This window comes from Neoarius graeffei, chromosome 26, assembly GCF_027579695.1.
Source record: "Neoarius graeffei isolate fNeoGra1 chromosome 26, fNeoGra1.pri, whole genome shotgun sequence".
Taxonomy (NCBI): domain Eukaryota; kingdom Metazoa; phylum Chordata; class Actinopteri; order Siluriformes; family Ariidae; genus Neoarius; species Neoarius graeffei.
The window spans coordinates 8,131,213-8,145,474 of NC_083594.1; the positions used below are offsets into that span (position 1 = coordinate 8,131,213).

The window sequence follows — 14,262 nt, forward strand, 5'->3', positions numbered from 1 at the left end:
CAGCAGGACTCGTCAGGGTTTCTTTCGTCCATTATTGATCATTTTCCTTTATCAGCATGCTCTGAAGAGTTTTACTCCGTACATCACCCAGCCTGAAATACAGCCTAAAATTTCCATGTTAAAAATGTTAGATCGACAATAAATACATTTGACCGTAAATCAGTTTTCGCACAACTTAAAAAATATTCAAAAATCAGAAAGACTTAACTTTTTTTAAAAAATAAATAAATAAATGCGAATTGTCCAATACTGTGAAAACATACTAAAATTTAATCAAAAGGTCAACCATAAAAGCCAGAACGACTTCTGACAAATGCATGAGAAGGAATAAAGGATATAATATATATATATATATATATATATATAGAGCACAATATATTTAAAACTCAGAAGACCTACAAATCTGTCTGGTATTTTATCCATTTCTCCTGTCTATAAAAAAAGCGCAAAGTCTTACACGTCCAAAAAATAGAATATGTTTATGGAAGAAGCTACGAAAGCAGAGTGACTAAAATACAAAAACGGTCACAGGTCAAGGGTCAGGTCCTTATTGATGCGAAGGGAGACGGAGTGTAATTCCACACAGCTTACGAACCTTCGTCTATAAACGTCGACGCGAATGGCTTTGAGAATGAAATACTTCAAAGAAGAGAGTCAACACTAACTTCATTTCATTTACAACATCTTGCATCATGTGGTCATGCTGATGCTGAAATTATAATAATAATAATAATAATAATAATAATAATAATAATAAAGAAGAAGAATAAAAGGAGGGATAATTAGTTCCTGAAATGAAACCCCTTCATAAAAAAAGACACAATTGTGTGTTAAATCTTTTAGGTACTGAAATGTTGAGACCAAAATTATGGGTCACAGTTACGCATTTCCTCCCAAATCTTCCTTTTCTTGATGCTGTTAAAGGATTAAGCCTCCCCCCCCCCCAATATAAAAAGTCTTTACTTTATTACCAAGTCATTCATGGTTGATGCAATCAGCTCTGGTGGTTCTCTGGTTGAAGGTGGTTTGGTTTGGAAATGAAAAGATGCTGCGTGTTTGTCGATTTTTTTTCTTTTTTAAATGCAGAAGATACATCTTGCTCAGTGTTCCTGAGGAATACTGAAAAATGAGTCCTACTCAGGTTGTGACAAATGAACATTTATCCTCAGATGTCTGAGAATCTCAAAAAAAAAAAATCCCCCACCAACTTCACTTTTTCCCCCCCTCTCTCATTGTGTATCCTTCAAGTTTGTCAGCTGGTCCGCAGATTCATTTGCTGAGGATGGAAAAAGCTTTCCAAACAGGGCAACGGTTCTTCATTACAGCGTTCTGCAGGTGGAGAAACAGAAACACGTGTAAGAGATGTTCGTCTGGAAGGAATTGCCATTCACTTAATTTCAGTTTGTGTACGCGTCCCTTTTATACAGAATACACCAGTAATTTAATATGCTGAATGGTTGATGTACTTTATTACATTAATAAGAAGCAATCTGATGGATTGTTTTTATTTTTGAAGCAGTGATCCTGTATTCCACTGAATGTGCTGCCATCTTCTGGACATGATAGGAAAATATCCATTATAGTGCAGTGCAAAAGTTCGCAGCCCGATAGGTTCTTGAAAAACCCCAATGAAGGAAAAACACACGTTAATAAATCATCTTTCAGCTGCTGCTGTATGTTCCGGGTCGCCACAGTGGATCTGTTCTGCGTATTTGATTTAGTGTCGGTTTTACACTGGATGCCCTTCCTGACGCAACCCTCCCCAATCTATCCAGCACCAAGTATACACTGTCTTGTCTTGTACAACCACAGTGGTTGGGTATTTTACCTAACCTGCATGTCTTTGGACTGTGGGGGAAACTGGTGCACCTGCAGGAAACCCACGCAGACACGGGGAAAACACGCAAACCCCACACAGAAAGGCCCTCATCGGCTGTTGGGTTCGAACCCGGAACCTTCTTGTTGTGAGGCGACAGTATGAACTGCTGCCATATACATTAATAAATACATACATACAGCAATGAAATGTGAATTTATCATCTTGTGCAGAAGCCCCAAGCTGCAAGGTCTGATCCCCCCCTCAAAAAAAAAAAAAAAGCATTTTCTGCCCTTTTACATACATAACATACAATCATTTTGACCTAATCTCATTCCCTGTGTCTGAAATCACTCCCTAATCACTATATAGTGAGGTCGCCATTTTGTAGTGCTGTCCAAATGTATAGTGAGAATTATTACACCCAATATAGTGCACAAAGTATCCCACAATGCATCATGAAAAGTAAAGTAGTGTACAACAGATGGTCACTAACCAAGCAATACGTACACCATCAGGCATTGCAGTAACGCTGGGGGGGAATGAATGGACTGAGGAAGAAACACATTATAAACTGACATTTCAAGTACAATTAAAAATAGTAACCAAATAGAAACTAAGCAAAAATAAAATAAGACAAAAAAAAAAAAAAAGTTACAATGCAGAGGGAGGAATTAAATCAAAAGCTTCAAATTTAATTTAACAAACGGCAAAGAAGAAAGTATTCAGCCTTGATTTAAAAGAACTGAAAGATGCAGCAGACACAAAAGTACTTTATTAAAACGTGAGAAATATGCTCATAATAATAAATAGGGGCGGCACGGTGGTTAGCGCTGTCGCCTCACAGCAAGAAGGTCCAGGTTCGAGCCCCGTGGCCGGCGAGGGCCTTTCTGTGTGGAGTTTGCATGTTCTCCCCGTGTCCGCGTGGGTTTCCTCCGGGTGCTCCGGTTTCCCCCACAGCCCAAAGACATGCAGGTTAGGTTAACTGGTGACTCTAAATTGACCGTAGGTGTGAATGTGAATGGTTGTCTGTGTGTCAGCCCTGTGATGACCTGCAGGGATGTGATTTGGGGCTGGTGAAATTATCTGAAAATTTTAGCCGGGGGTCTGGGGGCCGCAGACTCCCAGCTGGTCCAGGGCAGCGCCCTGGTGGGTGGACAAGGGGGCCGAAGCCCCCGAAGCTCCTGGGGTTTTCGGACTTAAAAATTGTACTAAAATGGCAAGCAAACACAAGAAAAAACTTGTCATGATTAACAAATTCAAGCCAATTTAATGGTCAACATGCAACTCTGAGCCCCTATAGTAAATTCAATGATTCTTAACTGACAAAAAGCCAAAACATGAAACCTAAAAATGTCATTCTAAATTAAATCTGTATTAGAATAAATAGAAAAAAAATTGTATAAGGAAAAACAAAATTTATACTTTCAATTACTGTAGAAGTTGAACATACCTAAATGTGCCTTTTCAAACAAACATGATGCAACATAAGAATTCATCCACCATTATTTATTAAACTCTATTGCTCCTGGTAGTCTCCCGGTTTGCTTCTTATGTATGGCAACTTCTAATATTTGATTAAGTCACTGCACACCCCGTTTAGACAGGGTAACAGGATTGACACAAAAAAATTAGTCATGCGTAGGCTACTTACCAAAACTGAAATTTTTAAGTAAATATTCTCTGATTCAGTTCATTCTGCCATCCATATAAAAGGTGAGAATATACAGATCCTTGGCAACAAATAATTTCAATAATAGCTTTTGGGAGCATTTATTTTTGTTATGTGATTAATCACGGTAACAGAACTGACAAACCTCTGGGACAGGTACAAAAATTAACAAAACATCGAAAAATCTCTCTTTTCTTAATAGCATTTTCAATTTGTGACATATGTCCATTGTGGTTTCCACAGTCTTGTCATTGAACATGAAAAAGTTTCAATTCCACCTAACATTAAGAATCATGTCTGAAAAAAAAAAAAGTCTCTTCAGTGGAACAGCCATTTTTGCTCATTTTCGACCCTAAAATTTGCTACAAAATGCACATTTATGAACCAAAGTAGTCAAATTTTGAAATGCAAGGTAGAACTGATAATGTTTTATCATATGAGACCATAAAAAGGTTTTAGAAATCTCAAAATGTAAACAAAACATGTCCGGACAAAAAAAAAAAAGTTTTCTGTGAAATTGACTCATATACAGAACTGTACAGTGTTCACTCACTTGAGGATTTTCATATGCAAGAATAAAAATCACTTTCACTAAACATTCACAAAAAATGTGTTTGCAATTAATTGGGATCCACTGTTTTTATCATTTCAACCGCGCATCAGACCCTCGGCCAACTGAAAATGTCTTTCATGCACTTTTCTCCCTCATGAGATCAGAATTTTGAAAAGTTGGCAAGTATGTATTATTTGCACTAACATTTTAATATTGAATAAACAAATCAAAATTGTGTATAATTACCTTACATCCACGCTGTGGGAAAAGTTCTGAGTGAAAATTAAAACTAACTTCGAGTGTAAAAGGTGAAATAATCTGTGATGAAGTTGGCAGAGACTCTGAGGTAAAGTGAGAGGAGGCGGGAGGGGTAAAGTGAGAGGAGGGGGGAGGGGTAAAGTGAGAGGAGGGGGGAGGGGTAAAGTGAGAGGAGGGGGGAGGAGTAAAGTGAGAGGAGGGGGAGGAGTAAAGTGAGAGGAGGCGGAGGAGTAAAGTGAGAGGAGGCGGAGGAGTAAAGTGAGAGGAGGCGGAGGAGTAAAGTGAGAGGAGGCGGGAGGGGTAAAGTGAGAGGAGGCGGGAGGGGTAAAGTGAGAGGAGGCGGGAGGGGTAAAGTGAGAGGAGGGGGGAGGAGTAAAGTGAGAGGAGGCGGGAGGGGTAAAGTGAGAGGAGGGGGGAGGAGTAAAGTGAGAGGAGGGGGGAGGAGTAAAGTGAGAGGAGGGGGGAGGAGTAAAGTGAGAGGAGGGGGAGGAGTAAAGTGAGAGGAGGGGGAGGAGTAAAGTGAGAGGAGGGGGAGGAGTAAAGTGAGAGGAGGCGGGAGGGGTAAAGTGAGAGGAGGGGGGAGGAGTAAAGTGAGAGGAGGGGGGAGGAGTAAAGTGAGAGGAGGGGGGAGGAGTAAAGTGAGAGGAGGGGGAGGAGTAAAGTGAGAGGAGGGGGAGGAGTAAAGTGAGAGGAGGCGGGAGGAGTAAAGTGAGAGGAGGCGGGAGGGGTAAAGTGAGAGGAGGCGGGAGGGGTAAAGTGAGAGGAGGCGGGAGGGGTAAAGTGAGAGGAGGCGGGAGGGGTAAAGTGAGAGGAGGGGGAGGAGTAAAGTGAGAGGAGGGGGAGGAGTAAAGTGAGAGGAGGCGGGAGGAGTAAAGTGAGAGGAGGCGGGAGGGGTAAAGTGAGAGGAGGCGGGAGGGGTAAAGTGAGAGGAGGCGGGAGGGGTAAAGTGAGAGGAGGCGGGAGGGGTAAAGTGAGAGGAGGGGGGGGAGTAAAGTGAGAGGAGGGGGGAGGAGTAAAGTGAGAGGAGGGGGGAGGGGTAAAGTGAGAGGAGGCGGGAGGGGTAAAGTGAGAGGAGGCGGGAGGGGTAAAGTGAGAGGAGGCGGGAGGGGTCAAGCATCACTGCCGCCTCACAGACCCACTTTCCCGGGTTAAACTCCCACCACTCCCCCTCTCTCTACACCCCTCCCCCTCTCTCTACACCCCTCCCCCTCTCTCTACACCCCTCCCCCTCTCTCTAGCTTTTGTTTTGTTTTCACTGAGTACCCATTTTGATTTGTAAACTCGAGCCGTGATTTAAACTGCTGTTTCTTCGGACGTAACTAAAACAAACAAATAAAAACCGCCCCTTCTTTTCTCCTCAGAAGGTTTAGCCTCCGATGCTAACCTTTTCACCACAGCTTTCATAGCGTGCGCATGCGCATCCAGGAAGCAACAGATGGCGCGAGGCCCCGTTGCCATGGCAACCTTCGTCACCCCGCGAAAACGTACCCAACTGTCACACGTGCAGTGACACCATCACCACTCACAGGTTTAATATGGGGAAAGAAATGAGCTGGGTTGTTTTTTTTTTCTTCTTCCCCATGTTTATTTACTTTAAACACACACACACACACCAAACTGATGATCATGTGCATCTTTACGCTCGATCACGGAGGCTGCCATCTTTCAACTCTTTGTTTGAAGCGAGCTTACGTACAGCTATTTAACAAGCGCGTTCATTGGTTGTTACAGAGCGATGGGCCAATCACGTACCTCGTTTCATCTCAATGACGGAATTACTGAAAGTTGGAACGAATAGGATATAAATGCGGATTTTTGAGCGAAAAATGGGAAAAAATTTTTTTCAAATTTTGAGGTGAAAAAAGCGGAATTCCGCGAATTCGCGGAAAAATCACATCCCTGGACCTGGCGACTTGTCCAGGGTGTACCCCGCCTTTCGCCTGTAGTCGAGGTCTTGAAAGTACTGAGCGAGGCCCTCTGGGCTGAGGTCAGTATTCAAGGCCGAGGTCACGGTATTTCACCATACGGACCGACCTTAAGCTGGTAAATAATATATTTATTTTTTTCTTTACCAAATTCTAACAGAAAACGAGAGCGCCCGAAAGGGAAAACCGAGCCGAGCCGCCGTTTTGAATCCTCATTCACGGCTGTAATGCAAATTGCTTCCTCCTCGGTATACAAGTGCACTTCCATGGCAGGAAAAAAAAAAAAAAACAACTGCATTTTGCTGCCTATGTAGTCCCCTATTTATACAAAATTGAATCATTCAGGATTCAGCCATGTTTTTGCTCGGCGTTAGCAACAGTTACAGGTTTTTAGCTTTCTCCTGAAGTGTTTTTTTTATTTCTTCCTCCTCAGGGTCGTAAAACTCGCTTTCGCTGTGAACACTGTCAATGCTATTCTCCTGAGAAATGCTGGCAAAAATGTATAAGATTTTTTGATAAATCTTATAAATCTTCTTTAAAGAAAAAAAAAAAAAGATAAATAACGTTTGTTGTTGTGAACGAGCGAGTCACCAGAGGTCCATAACTGGGGTCCGTATTGTAGGACACAGACCCGCTCCCCAGCCAATCAGAGCACAGGATTTGATGGAAACCAGAATACGAAAAAAAATAAATGCATGTATTTACCAGCTGACTGATCGGGCACATTTTAATTGTGACACAGTAATGATGTAAATAAAGGTGCGACGGAGTAGTGTCCGAAAGTATTTTTTCCATGAGCTCGCTATATAATCCTCTATACAGCAATTCCCTATATATAGTCAGTAGGGAGTAGTGAACGAGAGTGATTTTAGACACCAGGATTATTTTACCAAGTTAAAAGACGACAGCAAGTCAAATCATTATTTTTACCTAGCATCTCGTTATTTTGACCTCATATCCCGTTGCCTGTAGTTAGTCCTTATTCTGACCTTGGGATCCAAGTCAAAATAATGACCTGGCGATAGATTTTCTTTCCACACCTTGTGGATCAGGAGTTGACCATTTTATAATAATAATAATAATAATAATAATAATAAATTTATATAGCGCCTTTCAAGAAACCCAAGGACACTTTACAATTATAGACACAGGAAAAAATAAATAAATAAATAAATAATTTAAAAAAAAAAAAAAGTAAAGAGTCAACCGAGTAGGGGTCAGGATGTAATTCCCGTGGTGTTGCAGCCACAGTCCCACCAAAAGGCGCACGAAAACAAGTCCCACATCTCCAGCACCGCCGCCGTCAGCAACATCGCTCAGCACCACGCCATGGATCCACACAGCGAGCAGAGAAGCACCGCCACGCAGAGCGCTGGTGTGTCCCAAACCGCCTGCACAGCCGCTGCGACACCACCGAGCAACATCGCTCAGAACATCACGCCAAGCGTTAAAGCGCTGGACAACCATGATGTAAAATGAGCAACAAGCTCACTGCAGTCCACAGCTGGGAGCGCAGGCATCACCCACAGCGAACCAAAGCCTGGAGGGAACCAACGCCCAAAACTAGGTCCGGAGCTACACCACAACCGGCAGACAAAACACTCAAACAAACATCAAACTACACAAACACACAGAAAAAAAAAAATAAATAAAAGAAAGTAAGAAAGAAAAAAAAAAAAGCTCTGGTGAGAAGCGGCAGCCAGAACACGCACGACGTACTCTCAACCGGAAACGGAAAAAAATATAAGCTATATATAATATCAATATTTTAATCAGGAACCATTTGTGAAATCTAACACTAAATGCCTTGTTGGTATTTGTCATCATTTTGTCCTTTGCGCTCACTGACGCATTGAGGTCCATTATATGGCGATGATAACGATGAAGTACTGTGATGGAGACGTCGAGTCCATTCTGCTCATTCTTTTCTCAGAAAGGGACATTTTTTTTTTTTTGCATGCATCACATTTGGAGAATTTAACTTTCATATTCAAATAAAAAAAAAATCCTTCCAGATTATTATTATTATTATTATTATTAAAGTGCAGTGTGAAGTTCAGGGAGGTAAACGTACCTGGCTCCAAGGTGCTTCAGGGAGGAGACACTACAGGAGCACGCAGTTGGATTTCTTTTTCGCTTTCTTCTTTTCCACTGGCGTTTTTCTATTTATCTGTCTGACCAAGTCATAGAAGATCTACAGGAAGAGGAAGCGACATGGTTACAAAAGACGTCCAAAGCAGATTAAAACGGATTAGATGTTGCGCAACACTTCACTAAAGTGCAGCGTTCATAGGGATACATTAAAACCTACATAATGTAAGGTGTCATAGTGTTGTTAATGTTATAAGCATTCATTAAAAAAAAATCTGAAATACGAGACATTTTAAATTACAGGCTAAACGGGTCAGCCAAGATCAGATGGACCTTATAGGTTCCAAAATAACAAAAAAACCCAAGGTTACCCAAAATGGTCAAAACTGTGATATTATGGGCTTGAACATATTGGGGTCCCATACCTAAAATTTCATGTAGCATTCTCTTTCCGTTTTGAAAATATACCTCATTTTATACATGCCCCATTCTGCTAGGTTGTTGACGTTACGGACACTACATTATAAGGCCACTTTTGGCCGGCTATAGGGGAGGCCACTCAAACGAGGTTCAACTGTACATGAATAGCCGTCTCAAACAAGTGTGTTAAAAAGCACATTATGTAAAAAAAAAAAAATTATATATATATATATATATATATATATATATATATATATATATATATATATATATATATATACATACACACACACACACACACGTTATTAACAAGCCAGGGCTGTATCTTGAATGGTCAAAATGTGTCTTGGTAACATCTTGATTATAATAATTTAGTGTTCAAATAGTTGGCCTGTGGGGTCTTAATTCAATCAATTACAACTTTGAGAGAAGATGATGATTAATTTGCATCATTCTCACATGAAGGTTTCATTTAAATTTGTCAAGAAGTCTCAATTAACTGGCTTTACCAAAATATCAATTTGCCGTTATGGACACTACACCCGTTACGGACACTACATATTGCAAATATATCTATTAATATAACAACTAAAGACATATGAATATGTAACTAGAGCCCGACGAGGCCAACAGGACCAATGCATGTCATAATCATCAAAAATGGTAAAAAATTCTGCAGCATTCTGTTACAGCAAGACCGTTACGGACACGACAGAAAACAACGGAAATGACACGCAAAATCTTTGGCATGTGAATTTTGCAAACATATGCCCCCAGCAACAAGGTTTTTGTATCAAATCATATCACATACTACATAAAATGTCTGTATTTAATTTAAAGTGTTTATTAAAATGCATTAAATAAGATTTCTCAGGCCATTTTCAACTTTGCAGTGACAAAGAAAACAACTTAGGTTCAGCACCCCCCCATTGACAAAACTATGGTGAAAGATTTCATTTTTATCGGAATTCCGTGATTCAGCTGTCAATTTGTTCCTCAAAAATCTGCTGATTTACTAAAACAGTTAGTGTTGGACAAATTATTGCCAAGTTTAAGCAGCAATGATGCATTCTGGGGTATTAAATCAAATGAACATGCGTTACATGGTGAAAATGTGCAATATGAAGAGTTTGTCTGATAAAAAAAAACCTGAAACATGGATTCAGTGGTGGTAAATTATGATCTGGCTTTGAAACGTCATACATTGGCAATGATAGTCTACCATTACAACATATGAAATAGTTTAATAAACAAACAGAAGGCTGGTACATAGTGTTACATGATCTCAAACAAGTAGGTGCATCTGATTGTGGCTGACCCGTAAAGAAAATGCGCATAATACTGTCATTACATCATGATGTAATGAAAGTCAGTCTGTAAGTCTCATTAGACAAACTTAGATCAGTCTACGTTACTTAACCCAGGTGTTCATGAAGTCAGCAGAACACAACTGGAATAAGCCTTTATAAACAAAACAATTATGCCACCATTTCTCCAAACACGAATGGTAGAAATCGCCCCCTAGTGGCTGTCGCATTGTATTTTGTTCACCGGCTCCAGACGAATAATTGACGAAATTTGCTAAAAATATTTAGTCAGCAGTTGGTAAATCACTTACTGAAGGGGTTGAAATAGTCCCTGTCCCGCAGAAGTTTTAAAACAGCCATCCTGTCCGACCAAATTTTTTTTTTTTTTTAAATCTCGTATTTACATGAAGCACCTTGATAATTTTTCTTGTGCGTATCGGAAGACACTTGCTTGTATACACAAGCTGCATTTATGAAGGAGATTGTGAGAGCCAATCACGTTGCACATTTCATTTCCTGCATGCATCATCTCACCTGTGATTGGTCGCCAGTGCAAACGTTGGCCCTCGTGTTTCACTATGTAGCGACTATTTATTTATCTCATCTCATTATCTCTAGCCGCTTTATCCTGTTCTACAGGGTCGCAGGCGAGCTGGAGCCTATCCCAGCTGACTACGGGCGAAAGGCGGGGTACACCCTGGACAAGTCACCAGGTCATCACAGGGCTGACACATAGACACAGACAACCATTCACACTCACATTCACACCTACGCTCAATTTAGAGTCACCAGTTAACCTAACCTGCATGTCTTTGGACTGTGGGGGAAACCGGAGCACCCGGAGGAAACCCACGCGGACACGGGGAGAACATGCAAACTCCGCACAGAAAGGCCCTCGCCGGCCACGGGGCTCGAACCCGGACCTTCTTGCTGTGAGGCGACAGCGCTAACCACTACACCACCGTGCCGCCCATTTATTTATCTAAAAAAAAAAAATTTTTTCTGGGAACATTCCAATTCAAAATGGAGAGATAACTTGCCAAATACTAAGCGAGAAGGAAGACCGAGTGCAAGAGGAAGTTTCTGGACAGAAAGTACACACAGGGCGTCATCAATGATGTCATAAGTTATCGCAGTTACATGTAGTCTATACGTAATGTGGCGAAGATATGCTGGAATATTCTACTCAGCCACTTCAATTTAAAAAAAAAAAAAAAGGCAACAAAACCCTGTACTGCATGATACTGTAAATCTAATTCTAGTGTCATTAAAGTGCCATTCCACCATTGGATGTATTCTTTGGCATAAAATACAATATATTTTATGACAACATGACTAGACAGAGAAATCTTTTAGCTTCAAAATGATATATCAAACATAATTTTTTGACAACGACAAGTATATTAATTTTGCAACCAAAGTCACCTACCCTTTTAATTTCCGCGCGGTAGTGAAACGTGATGTCATCGGCAGGTTCCCCTTCTTATGTACCACGTGTCGGTCTATTTTTAGACCAGGAAACCCCCAAAGTGAGAGTCATTTCTCCTCGTATATGGGGGCCAAAAAAATTGCGAAAAATTTGAGTTAATCTTTCAGTTAGCTAGATTTATTGGTATTATTTTTATCACGTTCTATCAGCCATTGTTGATAATGTGTGCCGCGTCACACGGTACACAAGAAGGGGAACCTGCCGATGACATCACGCGCAGAAATTAAAAGGGTAGGTGACTTTGGTCGCAAAATTAATATACTTGTCAAAAAATTATGTTTGATATATCATTTTGAAGTTAAAGATTTCTCTGTCTAGTGATACCGTTTATATATGCTGTCAAAATATATTGTATTTTATGCCAAAGAATACATCCAATGGTGGAATGGCACTTTAAGTTTAAGCACTTTTGGAAAAAAGTTGGTAAATTTGCCTAATAATTGAAGCATAGCATAACGGTGAATTTATTTTAAGATACCAAAATTATGAGCAACTTAACATTAGCAAATTTTTAGTTAATTTCAGTGCTCAAATCGTTTAAATAAATGGTCACTAATATTTCTAGAGTTACAGTTTTCACTCTGACCCCTCCTCGGTCTGTTCCTGATCTCACGCTAGACAGATTGAAGGGAATTGGGAAGGACCAGCAGATTTCTAACGCAACGATTTTTTCTTGCCAGTGACAAAAACCTGACTTACCATTACTGTAAATACATTTTCAACAAATAATAACAGAGCTTCATAGTTCATAAGTCGTTTTCTGGCTGCTCCCGATTAGGGGTCGCCACCGCAGATCTTTCGTCTCCACTGCTCCCTGTCTTCCACATCCTTCTCTCTACCACTTTCATGTCCTCTCTCACCACATCCATGTATCTCCTCTTTGGCCTTCCTCGTTTTCGTTTGCCTGGCAGCTCCATCCTCAACATTCTCCTTCCAACACATCTCTTCTCAGGATGTGCCCGTACCATCTCAGTCTCATCTCTCTTAGCTTCATTCCCAAGCTCTCCACATGTGCTGTCCCTCTGATGTGCTCGTTCCTTATCCTGTCCAACCTCCCATCGCAAACCTTAACATCCTCAACTCCGCCACCTCCGACTTTGCCTCCTGTCTCTTCGTTAAGCGTACGTCTCCAATCCATACATCACAGCTGGTCTCACTACTGTCTTATACATCTTACCTTTCACTTTTGCTGGGACTTTCCGATCACAAGCGACTCCTGAAATCCTTCTCCAACTGCTCCATCCTGCCTGCGCTCTCTTTCTCACCTCACTATCGTTGACCCCAGGTACTTGAATTCACCAACTTTCTTTACGTCTACTCCTTGCATCTTCACTACACTCTCATTGATGCACATGTATTCTGTTTTGCTCCTGCTCACCTTCATTCCTCTTCGTTTCAATGCATCCCTCCATCTCTCCAAACCCAGCTCAACCTCCTTTCTACCTTCACGGCATATCACAATATCATCTGCAAACATGTTCCATGGTGACTCTTGCCTCGCTTTGTCCGTCAAGCTATCCATCACTATGGCAAACAAAAAAGGACTCGAAGCAGATCCTTGATGGAGTCCCACCTTCACCATTCAGTTGTTCCAAACTGCTCACCTCACTGCTGTTTCATTGTTCTCATACATGTCTTGCACCACTCTGATATACACTTGTGTTCAAAATAATAGCAGTCCAACACGACTAACCAGATCGATCACTGTTTTTGGTGGAAATTATATTACTACATGGCAAATAATTTACCAGTAGGTGTAGTAGAGTCATAGAAAACCAACAGACCCAACATTCATGATATGCATGCTCCTGAGTCTGTGTAATCGAATAATTAAGTGAAAGAGACATGTTCAAAATGATAGCAGTGTGGCGTTATTAGTGAGATCATTCATTCTGTGAAAAAACAGATGTCAGTCAGGTGGCCCTAATTTAAGGATGAAGCCAGCACATGTTGTACATGCATTTCTCTCTGAAAACCTGAGAAACATGGGTCGTTCCAGACATTGTTCAGAAGAACAGCGTGCTTTGATTAAAACGTTGATTGGAGAGGTAAAACGTATACTGTAAAGAAGTGCAGAAAATGATGGGCTGCTCGGCTAAAATGATCTCCAGTGCTTTAAAATGGACAGCAAAGCCAGAGAGACGTGGAAGAAAACAGAAGACTACCATTCGAATGGATCGAAGAATAGCCAGAATGGCAAAGACTCAGCCAATGATCAGCTCCAGGGTGATCAAAGACGGTCTGAAGTTACCTGTGAGTACTGTGACAATTAGAAGATGCCTGTGTGAAGCTAATCTATCGGCAAGAAGCCCCCGCAAAGTTCCACTGTTAAAAAAAAAAAAAGACGTGCTGAAGAGGATACAATTTGCCAAAGAACACATCGACTGGCCTAAAGAGAAATGGAAAAACATTTTGTGGACTGATGAAAGTAAAATTGTTCTTTTTGGGTCCAAGAGCCGCAGACGGTTTTTCAGACGACCCCCAAACACTGAATTCAAGCCACAGTACACTCTGAAGACAGTGAAGCATGGTGGTGCAAGCATCATGATCTGGGGATGTTTCTCTTACTGTGGTGTCGGGCCTATTTATCGCATACCAGGGATCATGGATCAGTTTGCATAGATCAAAATACTTGAGGTGGTCATGTTGCCTTATGCTGAAGAGGAAATGCCCTTGAAATGGGTGTTTCAACAAGACAACGACCCCAAACACACCAGTAAGCGAGCAGCAT

General features: G+C 41.1%; 1 protein-coding gene across 1 annotated transcript in view; it reads right to left on the reverse strand.

The window, feature by feature from the left end:
- Positions 1–252: 252 nt before the first annotated feature.
- The window catches only part of rap1ab (RAP1A, member of RAS oncogene family b), a 57,349-nt gene continuing 43,339 nt past the window's right edge, over positions 253–14,262 (reverse strand). Inside the window, exons 7-8 of the mRNA XM_060909852.1 lie at positions 8,299–8,418; positions 253–1,329 (exon numbers count right to left, since the gene is read on the reverse strand). Coding sequence (XP_060765835.1) covers positions 8,329–8,418 — 90 coding nt within the window. The 3' untranslated portion in view covers positions 253–1,329; positions 8,299–8,328. The remainder of the gene's footprint in view (positions 1,330–8,298; positions 8,419–14,262) is intronic.